General features: G+C 36.8%; 1 protein-coding gene across 1 annotated transcript; it reads left to right on the forward strand.

The window, feature by feature from the left end:
* Positions 1 to 14104: 14104 nt before the first annotated feature.
* Positions 14105 to 20647, forward strand: LOC144433623 (uncharacterized). The gene is made up of 6 exons (XM_078121960.1): positions 14105 to 14431; positions 15168 to 15254; positions 16058 to 16159; positions 16700 to 16774; positions 17317 to 17394; positions 20265 to 20647. Exons 1-6 carry the CDS (start codon positions 14105 to 14107, stop codon positions 20319 to 20321), a joined length of 726 nt encoding a protein of 241 aa, XP_077978086.1. The 3' UTR covers positions 20322 to 20647.

Raw genomic sequence — 20647 nt, forward strand, 5'->3', positions numbered from 1 at the left:
ATCGATTTTGTACGCGCCACGCAAAGGGAATTTCGTAAATTCTTAGCATCACGTGAAACCCAGCGTCACATGCGTTGACCGTTGTGTGTGTTCTATTAATGGAATACGAAGTAAACATGTAAAAGGGGCGACTGCACAACATGCACAATGTCACTACGCGCTGTTTAGGAGGGAGGGGGTGTCTGGCGTTAATGCGATTGTTTCAATCTTCATTTTCACACTTCAAAAAAATTCAAAAAATTTTCACGACTAAAAGGACTGTAAGTTCATCACACGGGTCCATTACGCATGTAATCATGCAGTTCTCCACACAAACGACGTAATCATAACGTAATCCTGAATAATTAACGACCAAGCTGAGAATCACTATCTTTATCGGTAAATACTGGTAAGACGTAAGACAAAAAAGAAATAAAACAAGGGTTGAATTGGATTACCGAGAGTAACTGTGCTGTTTACCATACCCGGTTGAAAAATACTGAATGAGTTGAATACAGGTTTGTATACTGTGCGTTTATATAATTTATAAACTGTAAATGTACTTGCATGCCCCGTGACTCGAGTATTCACACAGCTGTGTTGTACTCAACACTAAATGTTTTTTTTCCACGTTCCATAAGTTACCGTTCAAAGTTTGACTAATATTCCAAGACATTGTGCCATGTATTTGTCAACAAAAAACATTCCGAGCCAATAATTATATTGCAAACGCATGCTACTGAGCTACGTGTTGAGGACTGTTTACTGTGGCCTGTTCACGTTCTGATCAGGGGCATGAGGCAACAATTCTGGTGAAACCCGAAAATGATAATGATGTGACAGGTAACAAAGGCCCAAGTTAGCTATGAGTCACATTTACATACTTCTTTATTTATAGTATATTTTAATAAACTCATTATACACGTTTACACATATTTGTTATTTTGGGTATAAGAAATGGAATGATTAAAAATATTATATGTATGTATGTACGTGTACATTTTCTGGTCTTTTAAAAAAATGAAACACTTTTAATAATCGCAGAAAAAGTTTATATAAATATGGAAGTCTCCTAAAAAGAATAAAGAAAAAGAAAGTATATGGATAGACATGGTGTAAAATGGACGCTTAGTGCGCTCGCGACAGCTGACGCGCTGCACTGCTTGGTGTGCTCGAGCTCAAACGTATTGGGTAGGAAACGGCATCGAATAAACCAATCAGGACCCTTGAAATCGAACATGTGACCCATGAATTTTCTCTTGAAGCTGTGAGCTTGATACCGCCTGCTGCCCTCTTGTGGTGAGATATATATTTCGCATGCTGCAGTACATTGTAGAGTTTGCGGGACATTACAACAGATTGCCGAAACGGCATATTATATGAACTGAAGCTCCAAAACGTTGCGTCTTTTGCGAGGGAAATAAACAAAAACACAATTGATAACATCTTGGTTTTATCAATATTTGGTGTGAAGAGTTGCAGTATATAGTGCTGCTTTCACAAAAACTTGTTGGGGGGGGGGGGGGTTCGGGAGATTTTTTTTTTTTTTTTTTTTTTTTTGGGGGGGGGGGCTTGAAAGTGTATGGATAGTGTGTGTGTGTGGGGGGGGGGGTACCTGAAAAAAATGTTGTGGGTTGTAGGGGGGGGAGGGGTAACTGAAAATAAATTGACATCATGACTTTTCAAACATGGGAAAATAAGATTTTAAAATGTTGGTCTTACTTTTTCAACAACAACAACAACAACAACAACAACAACAACAACAACAGCTACAAACAACAGTTGCTCACAAGTTAGTAAAATGAAAAACAAAAACAGTCAAATTTTAATTTTCTTTTAATAAACTGTTAATGTAATGATAAATTGAAATGGGCGAATTGAGTGGTACAGATTGTTTTTTGTCTGAAAATACCAGTGTCTTTCATGTACACTACTATCTACTGAAATTTGGTTCATTTAATGTGTGAAATTACCTTTACACTGTACTGAAAATATTCTTTGTGACATGACTGTGTTTTGGTTTGTGGTTATCACAATGATATGTAACTTTTTCATGTAAATTCTTACTAGTATTAAATGACAGACAAATATGACAGACAACATTTTACATTTGCAGCTCTTGGCAGTTACAAAAAAAAGTTGGAAAAGGTTCATCTCAGCCTGCCATCAAAATGTAAAAGATGCACCTGCACTAAAACATACTTGACAAGTATTAAAAACTTCTGTGCAATGTATTTTTTCATCCTATAGATATGACTATAATTTTCAACATAAACTTTTAATAACACATTCTAAATATTTCCTAAAATTAGCATATTGGTAACGTCTGCTACATTTGAAACAGAAGACAATATCTCACAAGCTGAGTTAACAGAGAAAAAGTAAAATAAGTTTTTTGCACATACTTTTCAACTTTGCATGAATATACTACTAGTATTACTTGTAAATATAAAGATAAATAAATAAACTTTGACATAACTATCAATATAAAGTTACCGTAAAGATATATGGCAGGAATGAGGTAGTGAACTAACACAATATATGAGCAAATACTCCAATATAGTCTCAATAAACATTTTCATAAAGTAGTGTTTGCACAAACTGTGGATTTTTTTGGAATGCTTAAAACATGTCTCTGTAAAACATATCTGAATATATAAATATTTGAAGCAGCACATAATAATAATTAAATAATAAGTATATAGTAATAATAATTTTTACAATAATCAAGTTTATTTCAATACTAACCACCCTACCTGGGGTAGTTTTGTATGCTGAGTTCAAAATAGGGGGTCATTTTATGAACATCTGTTGCCATGGTAACCAAAACCACCATAATATGTTAACCATTTTTTCCAAAATTTGACATAAAACATTGAAAAAAAAGATAATACAGTGAAAAAATGCCCTTGTATTAGACATGTATGAGTTAGTGCTACCTGATGTAACATAAATTGTATAAAATTGGATAGCTGTTTCCATGGAAACGTATGGTAGACGTGAAAATTATGTTTTCATTATATACACATACATCTCACAAACAACATTATAAATCTGATAAATATCTTTTTATTTGCACATTGACCCTACTACCAAGGGTACTTTGTCATGCTGAGTTCAAAAAAGCGGTCATTTAATAACATCGGTTGCCATGGTAACCAAAATAACCATATAACGTGAATTTTTGAAAAATTAGACATAAAACACTTTAAACATTTCAAATTTAGGAAAAAAACATTGTTGCTGTTGGAATGTATGGGTTGGTGATATCTGTTGTAACAAGGTTTCATGATTTTTGAAATTATCTGTATCAAATCTATGCAATTCTAAAAGTAAAACTCTAAAAATCACCAGAATAAATTGTAAATTTACTAAATACCTAAATACCAGCAGTCCTTGAGAATTCGAACTACACAACTTGGTTCAGTCTTTCATCACAAAATCTCCAAATGTGTACACATACATTTGAGTACAAGTTGACATACGCGACTCCATACTGTGTATCGTTTGTTTATGGATAGAAATTCAAAATCCGACAGTTTCAAAGATCGTCTGCTGCTCCAGCTGACACTGTTGTCACTGTATTGTGACAACTGCTTGATGTGTGTACATGCGTATGTACGTATTTCTGGGTCCCAAATTCAGACGATAACAGACACCGATATTATTCATGTCATCGGGGACAAGTGACATCACGGTAGCATTCATTATTACAGGAATACTTATAAATTATCCAGAAATTCTCAGTCATAAGGCTTGCGAAGTGTCGAGTGTGAGAAATGGCGTCTGTTACTACGTGTGCGCGAGGTGAATGACGCCACTAGAATTGAATACAATGTAGCAATGTGCGTTACATTGTTGTATGTGTGCATGCGGTACCGCTGTACACACATCACATACAATATTACAAGTGAGATAGACAACGATAGAAACAAACTCACCAGCTTTAAATACAAATGTATTGTTTACATGACTTTGCCGACGATGAGGAATAATCATCATTAATTTACATTAAGCTTAGTTGCTAAAATTATGGATGAGTTAAAACAGCAAGGGAGATTGCAAATATTTTTTTCCGACATTTCATAGGCGAATGTTATGCAGTGTTTTTTCGGAGTGTCTGCTGATCGACGTATGTTACCAGTACATTGTGCTGGTGACAGGTGTGGGATATTTATGACATCAATTTGAAGAGTATTTCTATGAATAATAAACACTGGTTACCTTTGATAAACGGTTACCTAATAAAGTACATTGAATCCACTGAACTTTAACGATGTCTATATCGCGAGCAAACGTGAAACTGAGATGACCTGGGGAATGTAATAATCGACCAAACTGACTCAAGGGTACTGCAGAAATGACAAACTTTATTCAAGATCAACACTTACTCACATATTAACATACATTAGCATACATAAGCATTGACGTCTTTCAAAGCAAGTATAGTATGGTGTTCAATGACAGGTGTTCAATGACAGCTAATCATTACATCTTCCTTCCTTTGTAAACGAGTCTGTAATACTCTTATGAACATTTGAATTATAATTGTCAATAGAATTATCTCAAAGTTCCAAGTGATTTTAATTTCGTATTAACGAATAATCAGGTGACATCATGACTTGCTAACCATACTTCACATACATGCACCACAACATGAAACATCAAACAACAAACAAAGTATTCTAAATCAAAGTTCCTAACTATTGAAGCATGGGGTGGACTATCCAGCTTCAGGACAAGTTGAGGATTATTCTGCCTCGTTGTAACTCATCCAACTATCCCTATCCTATGAAAAATATTCATCAAATCCAAATCGAAGAGGCTTTCTGATGACGCGTCCACTTACGCGACTGTTGATTGGTTGCGTAGTCGATGTATTGGTGAGATATTGTGATGGTGAAGTTTCTTTCTTTGGTGAACTGTCCAGTATTTCTTTTGGAGAATGCCGGATGGGAGTCAGTGGTAACAAAGTCGGTGTACTGTCGTCTGGTAATTCATACTGTGGTACCAATGGCGTTTCCTTTGGTGTCAATAACAGGTCTCTCCGGTTTCTCCTATATTGTCTGTCTTCAGCTTTCACAATATATGACCGTGGTTTTGTTGTAGCTTTTATTACAATTCCAGGTTTCCATGTATTTTCCGGTGTGCGCAAGCGCACCTGATCACCTGACTTTAAATCTGCAAGTGGTTTGGAACCTCGATCGTAATAAAACTTCTGCGTGACTTGGGTTTCTCTCAGTTTATGCTGCATGTTATTGCCCACTACTTTGGGATCAAGGAGTGATGTCTTTGTAGGAATCAGTGTCCTTGTCCGTCTACTCATTAACAGCTGAACTGGTGACCCCATTCCTTCCAGGGGTGTGTTTCTAAGTGCTAGTAGAGCAAGATATGGATCTTTATTATCATATTTCGCTTTCTTTAGTAACTTTTTCACCGTCTGTACTGCTCTTTCCACCATCCCGTTGCTTTATGGGTATCTCGGGGATGATGTTATGTGTTCGAAATTGTATTGCTGAGCAAATATCTTGAATTCTGCACTGTCATACTGTGGGCCATTATCCGATATCATCGTTTCAGGAATACCATGTCTAGCAAACTGTTCTTTGTGTTGTTTTATGATGGCTTTACTTGTGGTATCTGTGATTTCCGAGACTTCTACATATTTTGAGAAATAATCTACGAGCAATAGATATTTTTCTTTGTTGCATTCAAAGAGGTCGGAGCCCACCTTTTGCCATGGTCGGTCTGGTATATCATGGTTTATGAGCGGTTCCTTCTGTTGTTGATTTCTAAACCGATTACATGTTGCACACCTGGTTATTACATCTGTTATTTGTGCACTCATTCCAGGCCAAAACAGTACATCTCTTGCTCGTTTCTTACACTTTTCCACTCCGAGATGACTACTATGGATCTTTTCTACCATTTCTCGTCGTAGTGATGCTGGTACAAAGAGTTGTTCCCGTTTTAACAACAAACCATCCTCAACACTTATTTCATCTCTGAATTGCCAGTACTCTCTAATATCAGGATCCACACCATCTCTTTTATCCGGCCATCCACTCATTACTGTAGATCTTAATTTCTGCAATACTGGATCATTCTTTGTTTCTTCTTTGAAAATCGATATTTTCTTGTGTGTGATTGGCATATTTGACAAAGTGTGAACTTCGAATTCATCTGTACATTCCTCAGCTGTGTTCTTAATTGGTGATCTACTTAGAGTGTCTGCTATATGGAGATCCTTACCAGGTTGTATTGGACGTTCAAATCATATCTTTGGATTTTGAGCATCATCCTTTGAATACGTGGCGGTGCAGCCGCAATAGGCTTCTTGTATAAACTTTCCAGTGGCTTATGGTCCGTTTCTATGTAGATTTTACTCTTACCATATATGTACTGGTGGAATTTCGTGTATCCAAAGACGATAGCTAGCATCTCTTTTTCAATCTGTGCATAATTCTTTTCAGAGATATTTAGAGAGCGAGAAGCATATGCCACTGGCTGATTTTCTTGCATTAAGCAAGCTCCTAAACCTACAGATGATGCATCAACTGACAAAGTTACCGATTTGTTTAGGTCATAGTACTTCAGTACTGGTGCCTTGGTAATGACTGACTTCAATTCGTTAAAACATCGAGTGTGTTTTTCCTCCCAATGCCATGCTACACCCTTTTGATTCAATTCCCTCAGTGGTTGGTTAATGGTAGAAAGGTTAGGGATAAATTTGGCTAGATAATTCACCATACCCATAAATCTTTGTAACTCTTGAGTGTTTTTTGGAACAGGCATTTCATTGATAGCTGTTATTTTCTCTTCATCAGGACTAAGTCCATCCGGTCCAAGTTTGTGTCCAACATACTTCACTTCTGATAATGCTATTTTACACTTTTTTCTATTCAGCTTTAAATTACTGTCACGTGTTCTTTCCATGACACTTCGTATTCTCGATACGTGTTGTTTTCTGTCATCTGAACTCCAGACAATTACGTCATCCATTATAGCATCTACACCATCAAGACCTTCATACGTCTGTGCAACAATTCGCTGGAAAACTTCCGGGGCTGATGAAATTCCAAAGGGAAGTCTCAGAAATCGATATCGGCCAAAAGGCGTGTTGAAGGTTAATAATTTGGAACTTTCGTCATCTACTTTCACCTGCCAGAAGGCATTACCTGCATCCAAAACACTGAATATTTTAGCACCTGCTAGTTTTGCCGCCACTTCTTCTACAGTTTTCATTGGGTAATGTTCTCGTTTGACAGCTTTATTTAAATCACGGGGATCAATGCATATTCTGACCTTCTCACCCTTCTGTACAACAACCATTGAATTTACCCAATCTGTCGGTTCTGTTACTCTGGCTATAACCCCCATTTCTTCCATTCTCGTTAACTCTGTTTTCACTTTGTCACGTAGGGCAAATGGGATTTTCCTGGGCGGATGCACGACTGGAGTTATAGTTGGATCAATTTTAATGTGATATTCTCCTTTTACACGCCCTAATCCTTCAAATACATCAGGATACTCATCCAAGATATTAACTGGGTTAATGGAAGTTTTACCTTCTTTGTCTGTTGTCACTTCAAACAGTCTCTTGATTAGATTCATTTCTGAACAGGTTTTCAGACCTAGGACTGGAGTAACATTAGCGTCAACGATGTGAAACTCGGCGACATGATAACGACCTCTATAACATATAGTCATTTCATTTTTTCCATACACCTTCATCTTGTCACCCGAATACGTCACTAGTTTAGCTTTTGAACGTTTTAGTGGTTCTCCTGAGATTTTTTCATACATTGTTTTCTGCATTACATTACATTGTGCTCCTGTATCAAGTTTGAATGTGGCATTCCGACCATTTACATTTATGTTTACTTTCCACTCATTCTCTTCGGTGGTGATGTTGGAGTTTACCGAATCTATTATGAATTGCTCGTCGTCACTTTCTGTATCAGTTTCATGAATAACGTGGACTTTTTGCCTCGGCCATGGGGAACGACACACTTTCGCAAAATGATTTTTCTTTCCACATTTATGACACGTTTGACCATAGGCGGGACATCGCATTCGTTCGTGTCTCCAACCACAATTTCTACACTGTGTACTGGGCAAACTGCTAATACTGTTATTCTCTCACCGGGCTTTTACCATGGTTGTTATCAGATTTGTTTAGTGTACCTTGTTTGTGGTCTTTACCTGATACTGTATTCACTACTTTGTCATCGTGATTCTCGGTCAAATTTTTTATCTGTGTTTCACTAGCTTCTGCAGCACGACAAATGTCAATGGCCCTGACTAAAGTTAAGTCAGTATCTCTCAACAAACGAGCACGGACTTGATCATTTTGGATGCCACATACAATTCTATCGCGTATTAGTCAGCAAGTTGACCAAATTCACACGACTTTGCTTTCAATTTCAAGTCAGTTACATACATATCAATATGTTCTGATGGACCTTGGTTCCTCGTATTGAAAACGTGCCTTTCATAGGTAATATTCTTACGTGGATTACAGTATTTCTCAAACTCTTCCATTACCTTATCAAGTTTTTCTTTGTCACCTTCGGCGCCCCATTGGAATATATTATATACTTCGACTGCTTCAGGACCGGCCACATGGAGCCTAGGAGTGCAGTGTCATGGCTTGCACTTTGTCATCTTTAGCACTAATACCACTTGCTACTAGATAGATTTCGAACTGTTGTTTAAACCTTCTCCAGTTCTCAGAAACATTTCCTTTGAAACTCAAGCTAGTAGGTGGTGCAAGCTGATCCATGTTGTTTCACTTCTGACACCATGTAATAATCGACCAAACTGACTCAAGGGTACTGCAGAACTGACAAACTTTATTCAAGATCAACACTTACTCACATATTAACATACATTAGCATACATAAGCATTGACGTCTTTCAAAGCAAGTATAGTATGGTGTTCAATGACAGGTGTTCAATGACAGCTATTCATTACAGGGAACGGTTATTTACGTATACTTTCTAGGGAATTGCATAACATACATGTATATCCATGGCCGATACATGTATTTGACCTAAAACCTGTTGTTCTGTATCTCTTTGTAACGTCGTCATTGTTGTTGTTGTTGTTGTTGTTGTTGTTGTTGTTGTAAAGATTCAGTTTGCTTCATCGTACATTACAGTATAGCAAGTATACTAGTAGTATAGTATATGACAAGTTGAGAACTACACGACACGTCTGTTTACATGTAATACAGGCTTCAACATGTGCCTTATGCAGGAGTCAATGTCACCCCCCCCCCACCTCGGGGCATAGTGGGGGATTTGGAAATTAGTCTTATAAAATTTGTCAAATTCCCCACTCCCTGGGCATGGGGCAAGACATTCTGGAAAATCACCACCTAAAAGAAGTAATACTCCCAACATTTCCCCCACCCTAATGGGTGGGGCATTCACAAATTCTGACTGACACACAACCACTCTTTTACGTCCGTGAAAATGACTAGGGGGTGAATATGAGGCAATTGCCCCACCCCTCGGGCATTGTTTCATGGCAAACACGGTCTAATCCCCCACATTTGTCTCGTATCGCCCGAGGTGGGGGTCCCTCGGGCATTACATTGACTCGTGCATTAGTAGGAGTACGTTGCGTTAGACTGGTTAGTACCTTGCCTTTACCACGTTTCCAACCCGAATTAGCAATTACGATTTTATGTGCATTTCACCTGTTTCTATTTCAATCGTGCACAATGAACCAAGAAACACAACACTCTAAAAAATATACACACTATACTTGCCAATGGTCATCACAATAAACTTTACCGATTCAACGAACGTTTTGAAGGCCAGCAGTAAATGTAACTGGTTCCCTGACCAATTTAGTAGTTCCCCGCTTGTGGCTCATGATCAAAGTGAAATCGAAAATTGTGTTTGAACTGATATAAAGAAGGCAAGTCAGCTTCATGATGATAGCAGACTACCGAGAGTTGCTTTTATTTTGATACATAATTATAACATGTATCATTGTCGAAATCAACATAAAAAGACACAACGCTGTACTGATGTTGCAATTCAGTGTTGCCATATTGTTGTGTCTACCTGGATCATGGCAAACACAGGTTCATATAACATATATGGTCACAACACAGTACAGTCAATACGTCAAAACAAAATGATAAATAGATAAAACAAAAATAAGACATTCCTAGCCATAGTTCTCTTCAGCATGTTCAAATTTTATTTTACAAGACAAAAATAGTCATAGACGATATACCATGCCACATGTACAGTGAGTCTTCAGTACACGCACGGGACAGGAATTTTTTTGAAAGACAACGAAAATGCTTCGTGTCACTCTGTGGATGGTAATGAACCCAATCAAGAGAAAATCAAATAACGTGAGTACATAGTTTTCAAGGTGGCTGGTTATCAGACAAAACTAAAAAGCCCAAAGTGTAAAATAAGATATCTAGAAAATATTTGACGATTACGCGGCAAAACAAGACTAGCAATGTTATCACGAGCGAAAGTGTTCTAGGTGAATTTAACCCTTGACCTATTTTCATAAGGACGTCGAAGGAAACGAGGTCAGTGTGACATCTCAAGCATGATCAACAACGTTTGCATGAGTGAGTACAACTAAATGTTGTCTAAACTTTAGTGGAAGAGAAATTCTGTTGATCAGACACAGACTATTTTCAAATTCTTACAACATCTTGACGATAAGAAGCAAATGTGACATTGACAGACAGACTAGTCCGTCCGTACACCATACAGGAGGCACAAACATAACACATGTGCATCTGGTTGACTGGGATTGATTGTGATCACGTAATATTTAGCACTAACTAACTATTCTGTTAGATGTGTGAAATGTGGCTGGCATTTTTGAGTCATACATTTATTTTCTTTTGACATTATATTGAACTAATTTACATCAAACAAGAACGGGATACATGGCAATGCATTTTATTAAGAGTTTTTTCACTGTTATTAGACCAATTTGATTTCTTTTAGCACACATTTAGGAAACTGAACTGGAACAATACAGTATAAAACTCTCTTTAGATAACATGTGCATCACAATATTTGCAAATACAACTAAAATGACATTCAACTGTAACACTACTAGTATAATGTACTAATACAATAATGAACAGAAAACAAAGACTCAGTTGGTCTGTTGATCATTTTACAAGAGTTATTCAAAGTGTAATTCATTTACAAGTATATGTTGTTTTTTGGAAAGGCAATGCACTGGTTAACATAACATTTTGTTTTAACTAGTGTTTGTGTATATATATACACACAATATACAAATTGATTATATATATAATGGACAAAGTTGGTATTAAGTGTATTATGTACAGTTTTGTACTTGGTATGGAATGTTAACGCACAGGAAGAGTATTCCAAAAATTTTTTTGGAATATGGCAGGGGGGTACTTGAAAAAAAAAATTAGGGTTTTACAAAAAATCTCTCCCCCCCCCCATCACAAGTTTTTGTGAAAGTAGCCTAGGCTCGAAACGATTCCGATCTATATTATTTTCATAAAATTACGTAAAAATAATCATTAAACAGTAGTCGTCATATCTGTGTCTCTTCAAAATATACACTTTTAATGAAGGAGAAAACGTAACAACATCAGTTGACTGATTAACAAATATTCGTAAGTTTGCCAGAAACAGAAAGCGTCCGTGAACGAGGACGATGTGGTTTCAATCTTACGACGAAAAAGAACAGTGTCCTACCCAAGGGCATGAGGCAACAATTCTGGTGTCTATCAACAATTGAATAACATGAATAAAGACAATATCAAAAAGTTCCGTCAAGTTTATAATTATGTTTATAATTACTTCATTATCTTGATTTAATAATTAATATTTACACAAAACGCGCTGAAATATAAATAGAATGCGGCGGACTCGTAGCAATAACATGCGTAATGCATGTCTAACTATGTATGCTGCATGTCACGGTGTATGCTGTGGTGTACCCATTGAGTGGCGCCCCCAACGGTCATATAAATTATCTGTCTTGTCGCGCGATCGCGAGCTCGAATGATTCGAATCTTTGCAACCGTCCACTGGATTTTGAAAATTCAATCTCCACGAGCTCGGCATTTGCTCAATTCGCTCATTTGCTAAAAAAAGCAGTCGGAACAAGGGCATGAGGCAACACTGAATTCTGGTGTCTATCAACAATTGAATAACATGAATAAAGACAATAACAAAAAGTTCCGTCAAGTTTATAATTACTTCATTATCTTGAATCAATAATTAATATCTAATTAAAATACACAGAAAAATACATACAGTAACTTGAAACGCGCTGAAATATAAATAGAATACGGCGGACTGGGACGTAACATGCATAATAGAGAGGTTTAGATACACGTTCGAACGCGTACGTCTACGGGAGCATGATAGTGCAGGCGTACAAGTAATGACGCGTACAAAATTGTGTTTAGTTATGCGTTCTAAACACAAACGTGAAAAACAGTGGAAAGTGAACGCGCGCGTTGACATCATCTTTCCAGAAGGCCAGACACGTCTTTGTTTTCTAAATTTGTCCGTAGTTTTGCCATTTTTCCTGCAACTACCCAAACCAAAAACCAAACAATTAGTTTAACGTTACGCCTCCGAACTTTGATATAAAAAATACGCCTTTGAATCGAAGAAAATGACAAAAACTCAACACGTATTTACAGATACGTGTAGACCGCCATTTTGACGTAGCGTCGTTTGATACAGAACGCCTGAGTTGCTTCGAATCACGTGACTATGACGCTACACGTATAGAACACACGTACATACGCGCATCTAAACCTCTCTAATGCATGTCTCGTCTAACGTGTGTGGAGCAGTGTACCGATTGTGTAGCGCCCCCAACGGTTATATAAATTATCTGTCTTGTCGCGCGCTCGCGATCGCGTGCTCGAATGATTCGAATCTTTGCAACCGTCCATAAAAGTACTGGATTTTGAATATTCCATATGCACGAGCTCGACATTTGCTCAATTTGCTCAATTTGCTCAATTGCTAAAAAAGGAAGGGTAGGACACTCCGATCCCAGAGGCACTCCGGTGTTCTTTTTCGTCGTAAGATTGAAACCACATCGCTCTCGTTTACACGGACACTTTCTGTTTCGGGCAAACTTACGCGTTTTTGTTTACGCAGTCAAATGATGTTGTTACGTTTTCTCTTTCATTCAAAGGTATATTTTGAAGAGACACAGATATGACGAGTAATGTTTAATGATTATTTTTGCGTAATTTTATGAAAATAATATAGACCGGAATCGACTGTGTGTTCGAGCCTACCGTAACTATACTGCATCAAATATTGATTAAACCAAGATATTATCAATTGTGTTTTTATTTATATCCCTCGCAAAAGACGCACCGTTTCGGAGCTTCCGTTCATATAATATGCTGTTTCGGCAATAGGCTGTTTTACTGTCCCGCAAACGCCACAATGTACTGAAACATGCGAAATATATACCTCACCACAAGAGGGCAACAGGTGGTATCGAGCTTCGAGCGAAAATTCATGGGTCACATGTTCGAATTGAAGCGTCCCGATTAGTTTATTCGATGCCTTGTCCTACCCCTCTGTATTACAAGTTTAAGCAAGGAATGCGTTTGAGCTCGAGCTCGAGCACAGCAAGCAGCGCGTCACGCATCGAAGCGTCAGCTGTCGCGAACGAACTAAGCGTCGATTTTGCATGCACCATGATCATGATGATCATGTTCCATTAAACCATTACAGACAAAATCTATCCATATACAGTCTACAAGATCGCCATATATAGTCATGCTATTTTGCATATATGAATATTTATGATCGAATCGTTCCTAGGGAGATGTCTTTAATTTAACCAATCACAGCTGTAAAATAATATTCAGTGTTCTATGAAGCATGTAAATAACGTGATTATTGACATCACCATACAAAAACAATTGTAGAAATTACAAATATTGAGAGAAAATTACAAAATGTACACAAAATATTCTCCTACATCCTATTGGTCAATTGACAAATGATTGACAGTTAACGCTGCCGATCGATGATTATCTGTCATGATAGTCACTGAGCTCGAGCTTACAATAGCAGACGACACTTTTAAAGATAAGGTTCAACAATGCAAACGCATCAATCTTTGTCAAGCCTTGCAGCAATTATTTTAGCCTTTTTATTTTTAATTAGCATTATTGTGATCGTTGTGTTTGTTGGCCATGGCCCACAGAAGAAATGTAAAAACCCTTTCCATGAAAGGTGGAATAGAGGTTCTGAGCGTGAGAAAACCGGGGTTGAAATAGCGAAATATGTACGGAAGGACTTTCGCAATGCCTTCGCTAGACTTGGAGTTCATAGGACAGCTAGTATCTGCACCAACTGCCTTCGTATGGCTCCAATGCGACGGGAATTTACGCAGCACTTCAATAATGTTGCGGAGCGGAAAGTTCAGGTATGTACAAAAGAGGTTGTTTTTTATAACTCTGAGGGCGATGTATATAATGACCTCTCACGTTTGACCGATGACCTTGTGCTTTGTTGTGAACTGATAATATGTTGATACACTGGATCCCACTTGCAATTTGCAGTCTGTCTCTGTGTTGTAACATACATGTAGTCAGAAATTTTCTTTGTACTGACCGAGCCTCGTCTCGTGCGGGATCCGGAGCAGTCCTGTTTGACGACCGTGGACGGGACACAACTCTGACAAATAACAAATGTAGTCCTGCTTGTGATAATTGTGAACACTGACAAGAAACATTACAGACACTGTCAGAATTGAGTCCCGACTTATTCCGGTTGCAGGACTAACAAATTCAATGTCTCTAAACACGGAGCTGAGAAGGAAAGGGACAATGTCAGCATTGAATCCCGACTTTCAAGTCTGCAAGCAGGACGAGTTTCGATGCAGCTGAGCAAACTAAGTTTACTTCTATATTCGTGGGAGCTTTTTTTGTAATGATGATTTGCTCGTGTAACAGTAAATCAAATATGTATAGTTCTGTAGACTTATGTTGACAGTCAGTGTATAGTTAGCATGTGTAAAAACTTTATTGATGATCACTGTACATTTGTAGTTGTTTGACGACTCGTTTAATAATTGGATACGAGGGGTGACACACCTACGAGTGATATGTACTATTTTGTGTATTTCATTTGTGTGATATTTGGAATTGCTTTCTTCACAGGCTGATCGCAAACGAAAGGAGACCCATGAAGAATCTCCAGCTACATGTATAGATATCGACTATATTCATGATATTACACAGTCACAGGTTAGTCATATGATATAATTGGCTATAAGTAAGGTCAGGCCGTTTACATTATATAAACAGCTAGAAATCCACATGTAGATTACAGGACATGCCTGTAACAGACCTCCTGCACCTCCTAAAACAGGGTATGTGAAAAAAGTGATGTTATATAGGGTCTATAAATCTGGTAAGATTTCATAGCTGTACTAATAGACATGTGACAGCTAGCATATTAGATGTAAAATTATGACTACTGTGATCTGTTTGAAAAATTTCATGTACAAATGCAGTTACATGGTCTGTACATTTCTGTACATCTTCTCAGAGATGTTTTCACAGTATGAGTGATGTAACTGGTCTGTTGATATAAGTATGTATACTTATCAGTTTGTATTATCTAAGAATATGTACCAAACGATATATTAGTGTTTTAATTATAAACAGTGAAATGTTGATAAAATAAGATCTGCTAATACACCTGTATACACAATCCATGTATACAGTTATATCAACACAGATACAGCAACATGTAGAAAAAACATTATACTCTAATAGAAAATGACCCATCCTTGATTTTTCAGTAGACTTTTGAATAACAATGACTATGTACATGTGTGTGGGAGTGCATAACACACCCAAAACGAATATTTAGATTTGAAATGAGTTACTTTTGTTTTAAAATACTAATACCCAACTAGCAGTAATTGTTGATTTCACTAATCCCATACTTCCAGTATCCAATTATTCATAGTGTGCATATATATTTCTTGATTCTCACTAAATTCCCAATTCATGGGTTGATTTTTGCTGTATGATTTATTTAGTGTCCAAGCAAAGGATGTTCATCTATCCCAGGTCATATTACTCGTACATCACTCCAAAACCAAGCTATAGCTACGGTAACCCCAATTGATAGTCACACAAAGGTAAGATGCTATTTGTGTTGCATATTATTTAATATGTTACTTTATTGGCAATGGTAAAAATTTTAAAATTATACGAAATTTACATGATACAGTACATATTTGCTGAACATGTTCTCAACAGTATTATATGTTGTACTTATAATTGTAAAATTGAATAAATGAAATCTATGTAGTGTTTTTTAGCACAACTGAACTGAGGTTCAGTAGTGCTATAGGGATCGCCCGGCATCTGTCTGTCTGTGTGTGTGTGTGTGTGTGTGTGTGTGTGTGTGTAAACAACTGAAACTGGATTATGATGATGGAAATTAGGTATGAAAATTTTGTTTTGGTTTCAACTTTAAAACTTCAAAAAATTATATATCTATCATTGCCCTGAACATGAAGTTGTGCGGCAACGCAATATTTGCGCTATTTTTAAGTACTACATTTATGATTGACGATGTACATTGTGTACTTCATTATTATGGATGGCTGATATAATATATGCATGTATTTGTAACATCATGATATTGACAAATTCAATGAATTTTTTTTTTTAAGTATAATGGTGTTGCAGATACAACTGTCGTATTTCCTGAAGCAGCAAGAGGTGATACACTTTGTCCTGAAACAAAGGCAAGTCACAGTTACTGCTGTATGTTGCATATTTTATTTTAACGAGTAAGCTCAGCTGGCAGGATCACGCTTGTTCGTATTCAGGGGATGTGGGTTCGACTCCTACATCCCTATATGTCTCACTTGTCTCTCCTTAATTTTCATTACATACATACATACATACATACATACATACATACATACATGTATAATCTTGAAGGACTGGTTTATGTAATTAGTTCCAATGTATACATGAGCGAAAGATTCACTGATATGAAAGCGATTACATGACATAAAAATGACATGAATATACCAATTTTCCATCACTTGAACATGTAACCTGTAACACATGTAACATGTAGCACATAGTCAGTAGACCGATTCAATAACATCATACATTTTGGTGTACACAGTACTACAGGCAATGATACCAAGCTATATTGTATGTTCCATTCATGTCTGCCATGTAGGTAGTTGTGACATAGTAATTAAGAGTCATAAAATGAAATGAAAGTATGCAACTTCTAGAGATTTAACAGTTTTGTATTTTACACTTATTTCAGATACCAGAATATGCTAACATGTACAACCTTGATGTTGTAGGCGAATACCAGCAACTAATTAGTGAGCTGAAAGATCAGGTAAAGTCCCTAATACTGGATGTAGATGAGTTAAGTGAAGAAGTGACTACTCTTAGAAATGAAAATAAGGACCTGTTAGAAGATAAAAATAAACTAGAAGATGACAAGGATGAATTACAAAAGAAATTAGACAATATGTATGAAACACAAAAACAGAGGATTGAGGCAGTCAAACAAATAGGTTTCATAGAAAATAAGAATGTCTATGAAGAAACAACAAAACTGATCAGGGATAAAGATAGAAGGAGCTTAGATAATCTAATAGATGTCAATTTAGTCAGTCACATAAATTCTAGAAATCCTGTTGTTGTCGCATTTATAAATGCAATAACAGCTAAACAGACAGAAAGTGGGATTGGTTTAATAGGGAATAGTGAATCAGTTAGAACTAAGACCAGTGCCATGAGGTTGCAAGCCATTGATTGTATATATGCAAGTAGAAATTTAAATTATATTAGTGACCTTATGTTTAGAGTTCAGGCTGTCTTATACTCTCTGACACAGAGTGAAATGGCTTGCAATCTCATCAGCCATTGTACACCAGCTGGTTCATATGACACTGTGCAAAATTGGCTGAAAGCTATGAAAGATTCTTGTAAACCAGCCCCACATGGTCTCATTGAATATGCTTTTGATAATGAACAAAGACTACTGCGTACATGGCTTAGCCGAGATAGTAACAAACAAAAGTCTGAGGTCCTTACAACTATAATAGTAAATCAGTTGAGTGAGAAGTGTGATTTTCAGGAGAAAGCCACGTTTAAACCATGTAACTGGCCGAAGCCAACATCAGTAAAAACAATGGAGGCTTTGACACCTGAACTTGAAATGTTAGTCCATACTGAACAGATACAGTTTATTTCAGAACAACTCACTAAGATAATGAATGAATCAACTGATGTTGTGGGAAACAAAGTAGAAAGTAATGCCACTGACATCTGTAGTGTATGTAATCACAGCCATCCAAAGGTTGAAAATAGAATTAAATGTGTAAATTGTGGTAACTTTGGTTTGAAAAGAAAGAGTAAAAAAGGTGTGGATACAAAGACATACAGGACAAAAAGCACTTGTGATGATAATACAATTGTATTTCATGAGTATACTGGCCACACAGTGACTAATGAGGGAGGTACCCAACGGGTAGTAATGAAATATGAAGGAAAATCCCCAGACACTGAAAATGTACTTAACCAAGCTAGGAAGGCCAATATTAGTCTTGTAGACCCTATATTTGTAAACCCATCTTCTCTGGAAGCTATTGTAATAATTCTTAGGGCAATAGGGAAACATGCAGGGATTCATAAATACTGCAACGGTAAAGGAAAGAGGGAATGGACCATTGTAAGATGTGATGGCTTACCCCAGCACATCATAAGAACAGCTATTCATAAGTATGGGGATGAGTTTGATTGGGTGGTTCTTCGCACTGGTCCAGGTCATGAAGAAATGAATATGATAAGATCTTTTGCAGAAATGTATTGGGAAATTATCTATTCAGAGTTTGGGAAGACACAGGGTTTTGTGACTGAGAAGGCTCAGCTTTTCTTTAAGAGATGTGGGGACCACCATCAAAGTTTTGATAATTTCTGTAAATTCCATGAAGCTATCTATCAAGAGTTACTTTGGCCATATACGTGTGAGTCTCAAGTTCCATCACCTTATGACTTTTTGGAATGGATAAGGAACAAAAGTAGTGATGAAACGATACAGTTTGTTTGGACAACAATGCTGCAACATTGCCTTGGAATTCATTTGTTCAGGAAGGGGGTCCGAAACAATGATACTAAACTTTTCAGAGCAGGGAGACAATTATTTTCTCCAGTTTGGTTTGGACGTTGTCACCCAAAATACCAGGAAATAGAGTCATGGGATGAGTATGATAGATTGTGTTGGCCAGAGGCCCTAAGGGAGGTATTAGAACAACATGAATCTGTTTCTAGATCTGGAAAGCCAAGTAAACACCAGGGTTTGGACTTTGTCCTTGAAGAATATAATAAATCAATCAAATCATGGATAGTGGGGACTCCTGACTATACTAAGTGGGAAAGGGTCATTCACAACCATGACAGTCTTGTATGTCTCCGTAACACCACATTGATGGCACTAGGAATGAGAGTTGATAATTCATTTGATCGCAATCTTCCTCCATATGAAAACGATCTTGTTAACTTCAAAGTGGTGTTAAGGTCCAAAGCATATCTTACACCTAACCCAGGTAGAACAATTACCAATATTCATGGGGAGGATCTTGACATTGGTTTGCTAGATTTTAATAGCGAGGCAGGTATGAGAAGAATGAGATTTGTCACTGAGTATCTATGGGCCTCTAGGTTCCCTCAGAGAAGAGAACACGTCCCTGTAATTTTTGTTACTAAAGAAGAAAGGGCAAAATATAACAAACTAGAATCTAAATCTGTGGCACAATTAAAGTGTGAAATACAATCCTGCTTGTCAGTGATGTCTCCAGAAAGAAGAATAGAGTGGGATAGTAAAGTAACTAGACTGAGTAAAAGTAGGGTTGTTAAATCAACATGGTTAAAACTTGTCACAGAAATCCAGGATGCAATAATTAATGAAGTGGGGGAAAGTGATGGTAATGTAGATGGTATTTCTGAGGATGACAAGTGAGACAAATATTTGTTAAAGTGAAGATTAAAATTATCCAGTGAAATGTAACTATTTTGATGCTACAATGTGAAGTGTATCTTTTCATGATTACAAATATATATGTATAGACTCTGATAGTTTAAAAGATTAATGTAGAAAAATTAAATTTAGATTACATTAGAGTTGGTTTCTATAATATTTTATGCTAGATGTAAGTTTCACTGTTTATCTCAGCAATAACATTTTTGCATTGTCTTTTTCAGGTATGGTGTTTGGGGTTCCACCTTTCATATACGAATCATAAATCTAAACATGGCTGATTTGGAGTAATTAATTCATAGAAATAATGAACTGTCAAGTTGCTCTCTACATCTTTATACAAATATACCAAAGTCAAAACCAGACAAATGTCACTGTAGTACAAATTAACACATGACACTGTGTTGAATAATTTTGTTGTTGGTGTAGGTCTGAAATACCATCATTATTAAAATAATTGGATTGTTTTTAACATTTTCTGTCCATTTTATATTTGTAGACAACAAATAAGCATGAGGGCAAATTGACATTTCATGTAAAATTTCAAATGGAAATTGTCCAGTTATTAATGGTAATGGTGCATACATGTTTTTATATATCCAACTGA

Source organism: Glandiceps talaboti, chromosome 4, assembly GCF_964340395.1.
Source record: "Glandiceps talaboti chromosome 4, keGlaTala1.1, whole genome shotgun sequence".
Lineage (NCBI taxonomy): Eukaryota > Metazoa > Hemichordata > Enteropneusta > Spengelidae > Glandiceps > Glandiceps talaboti.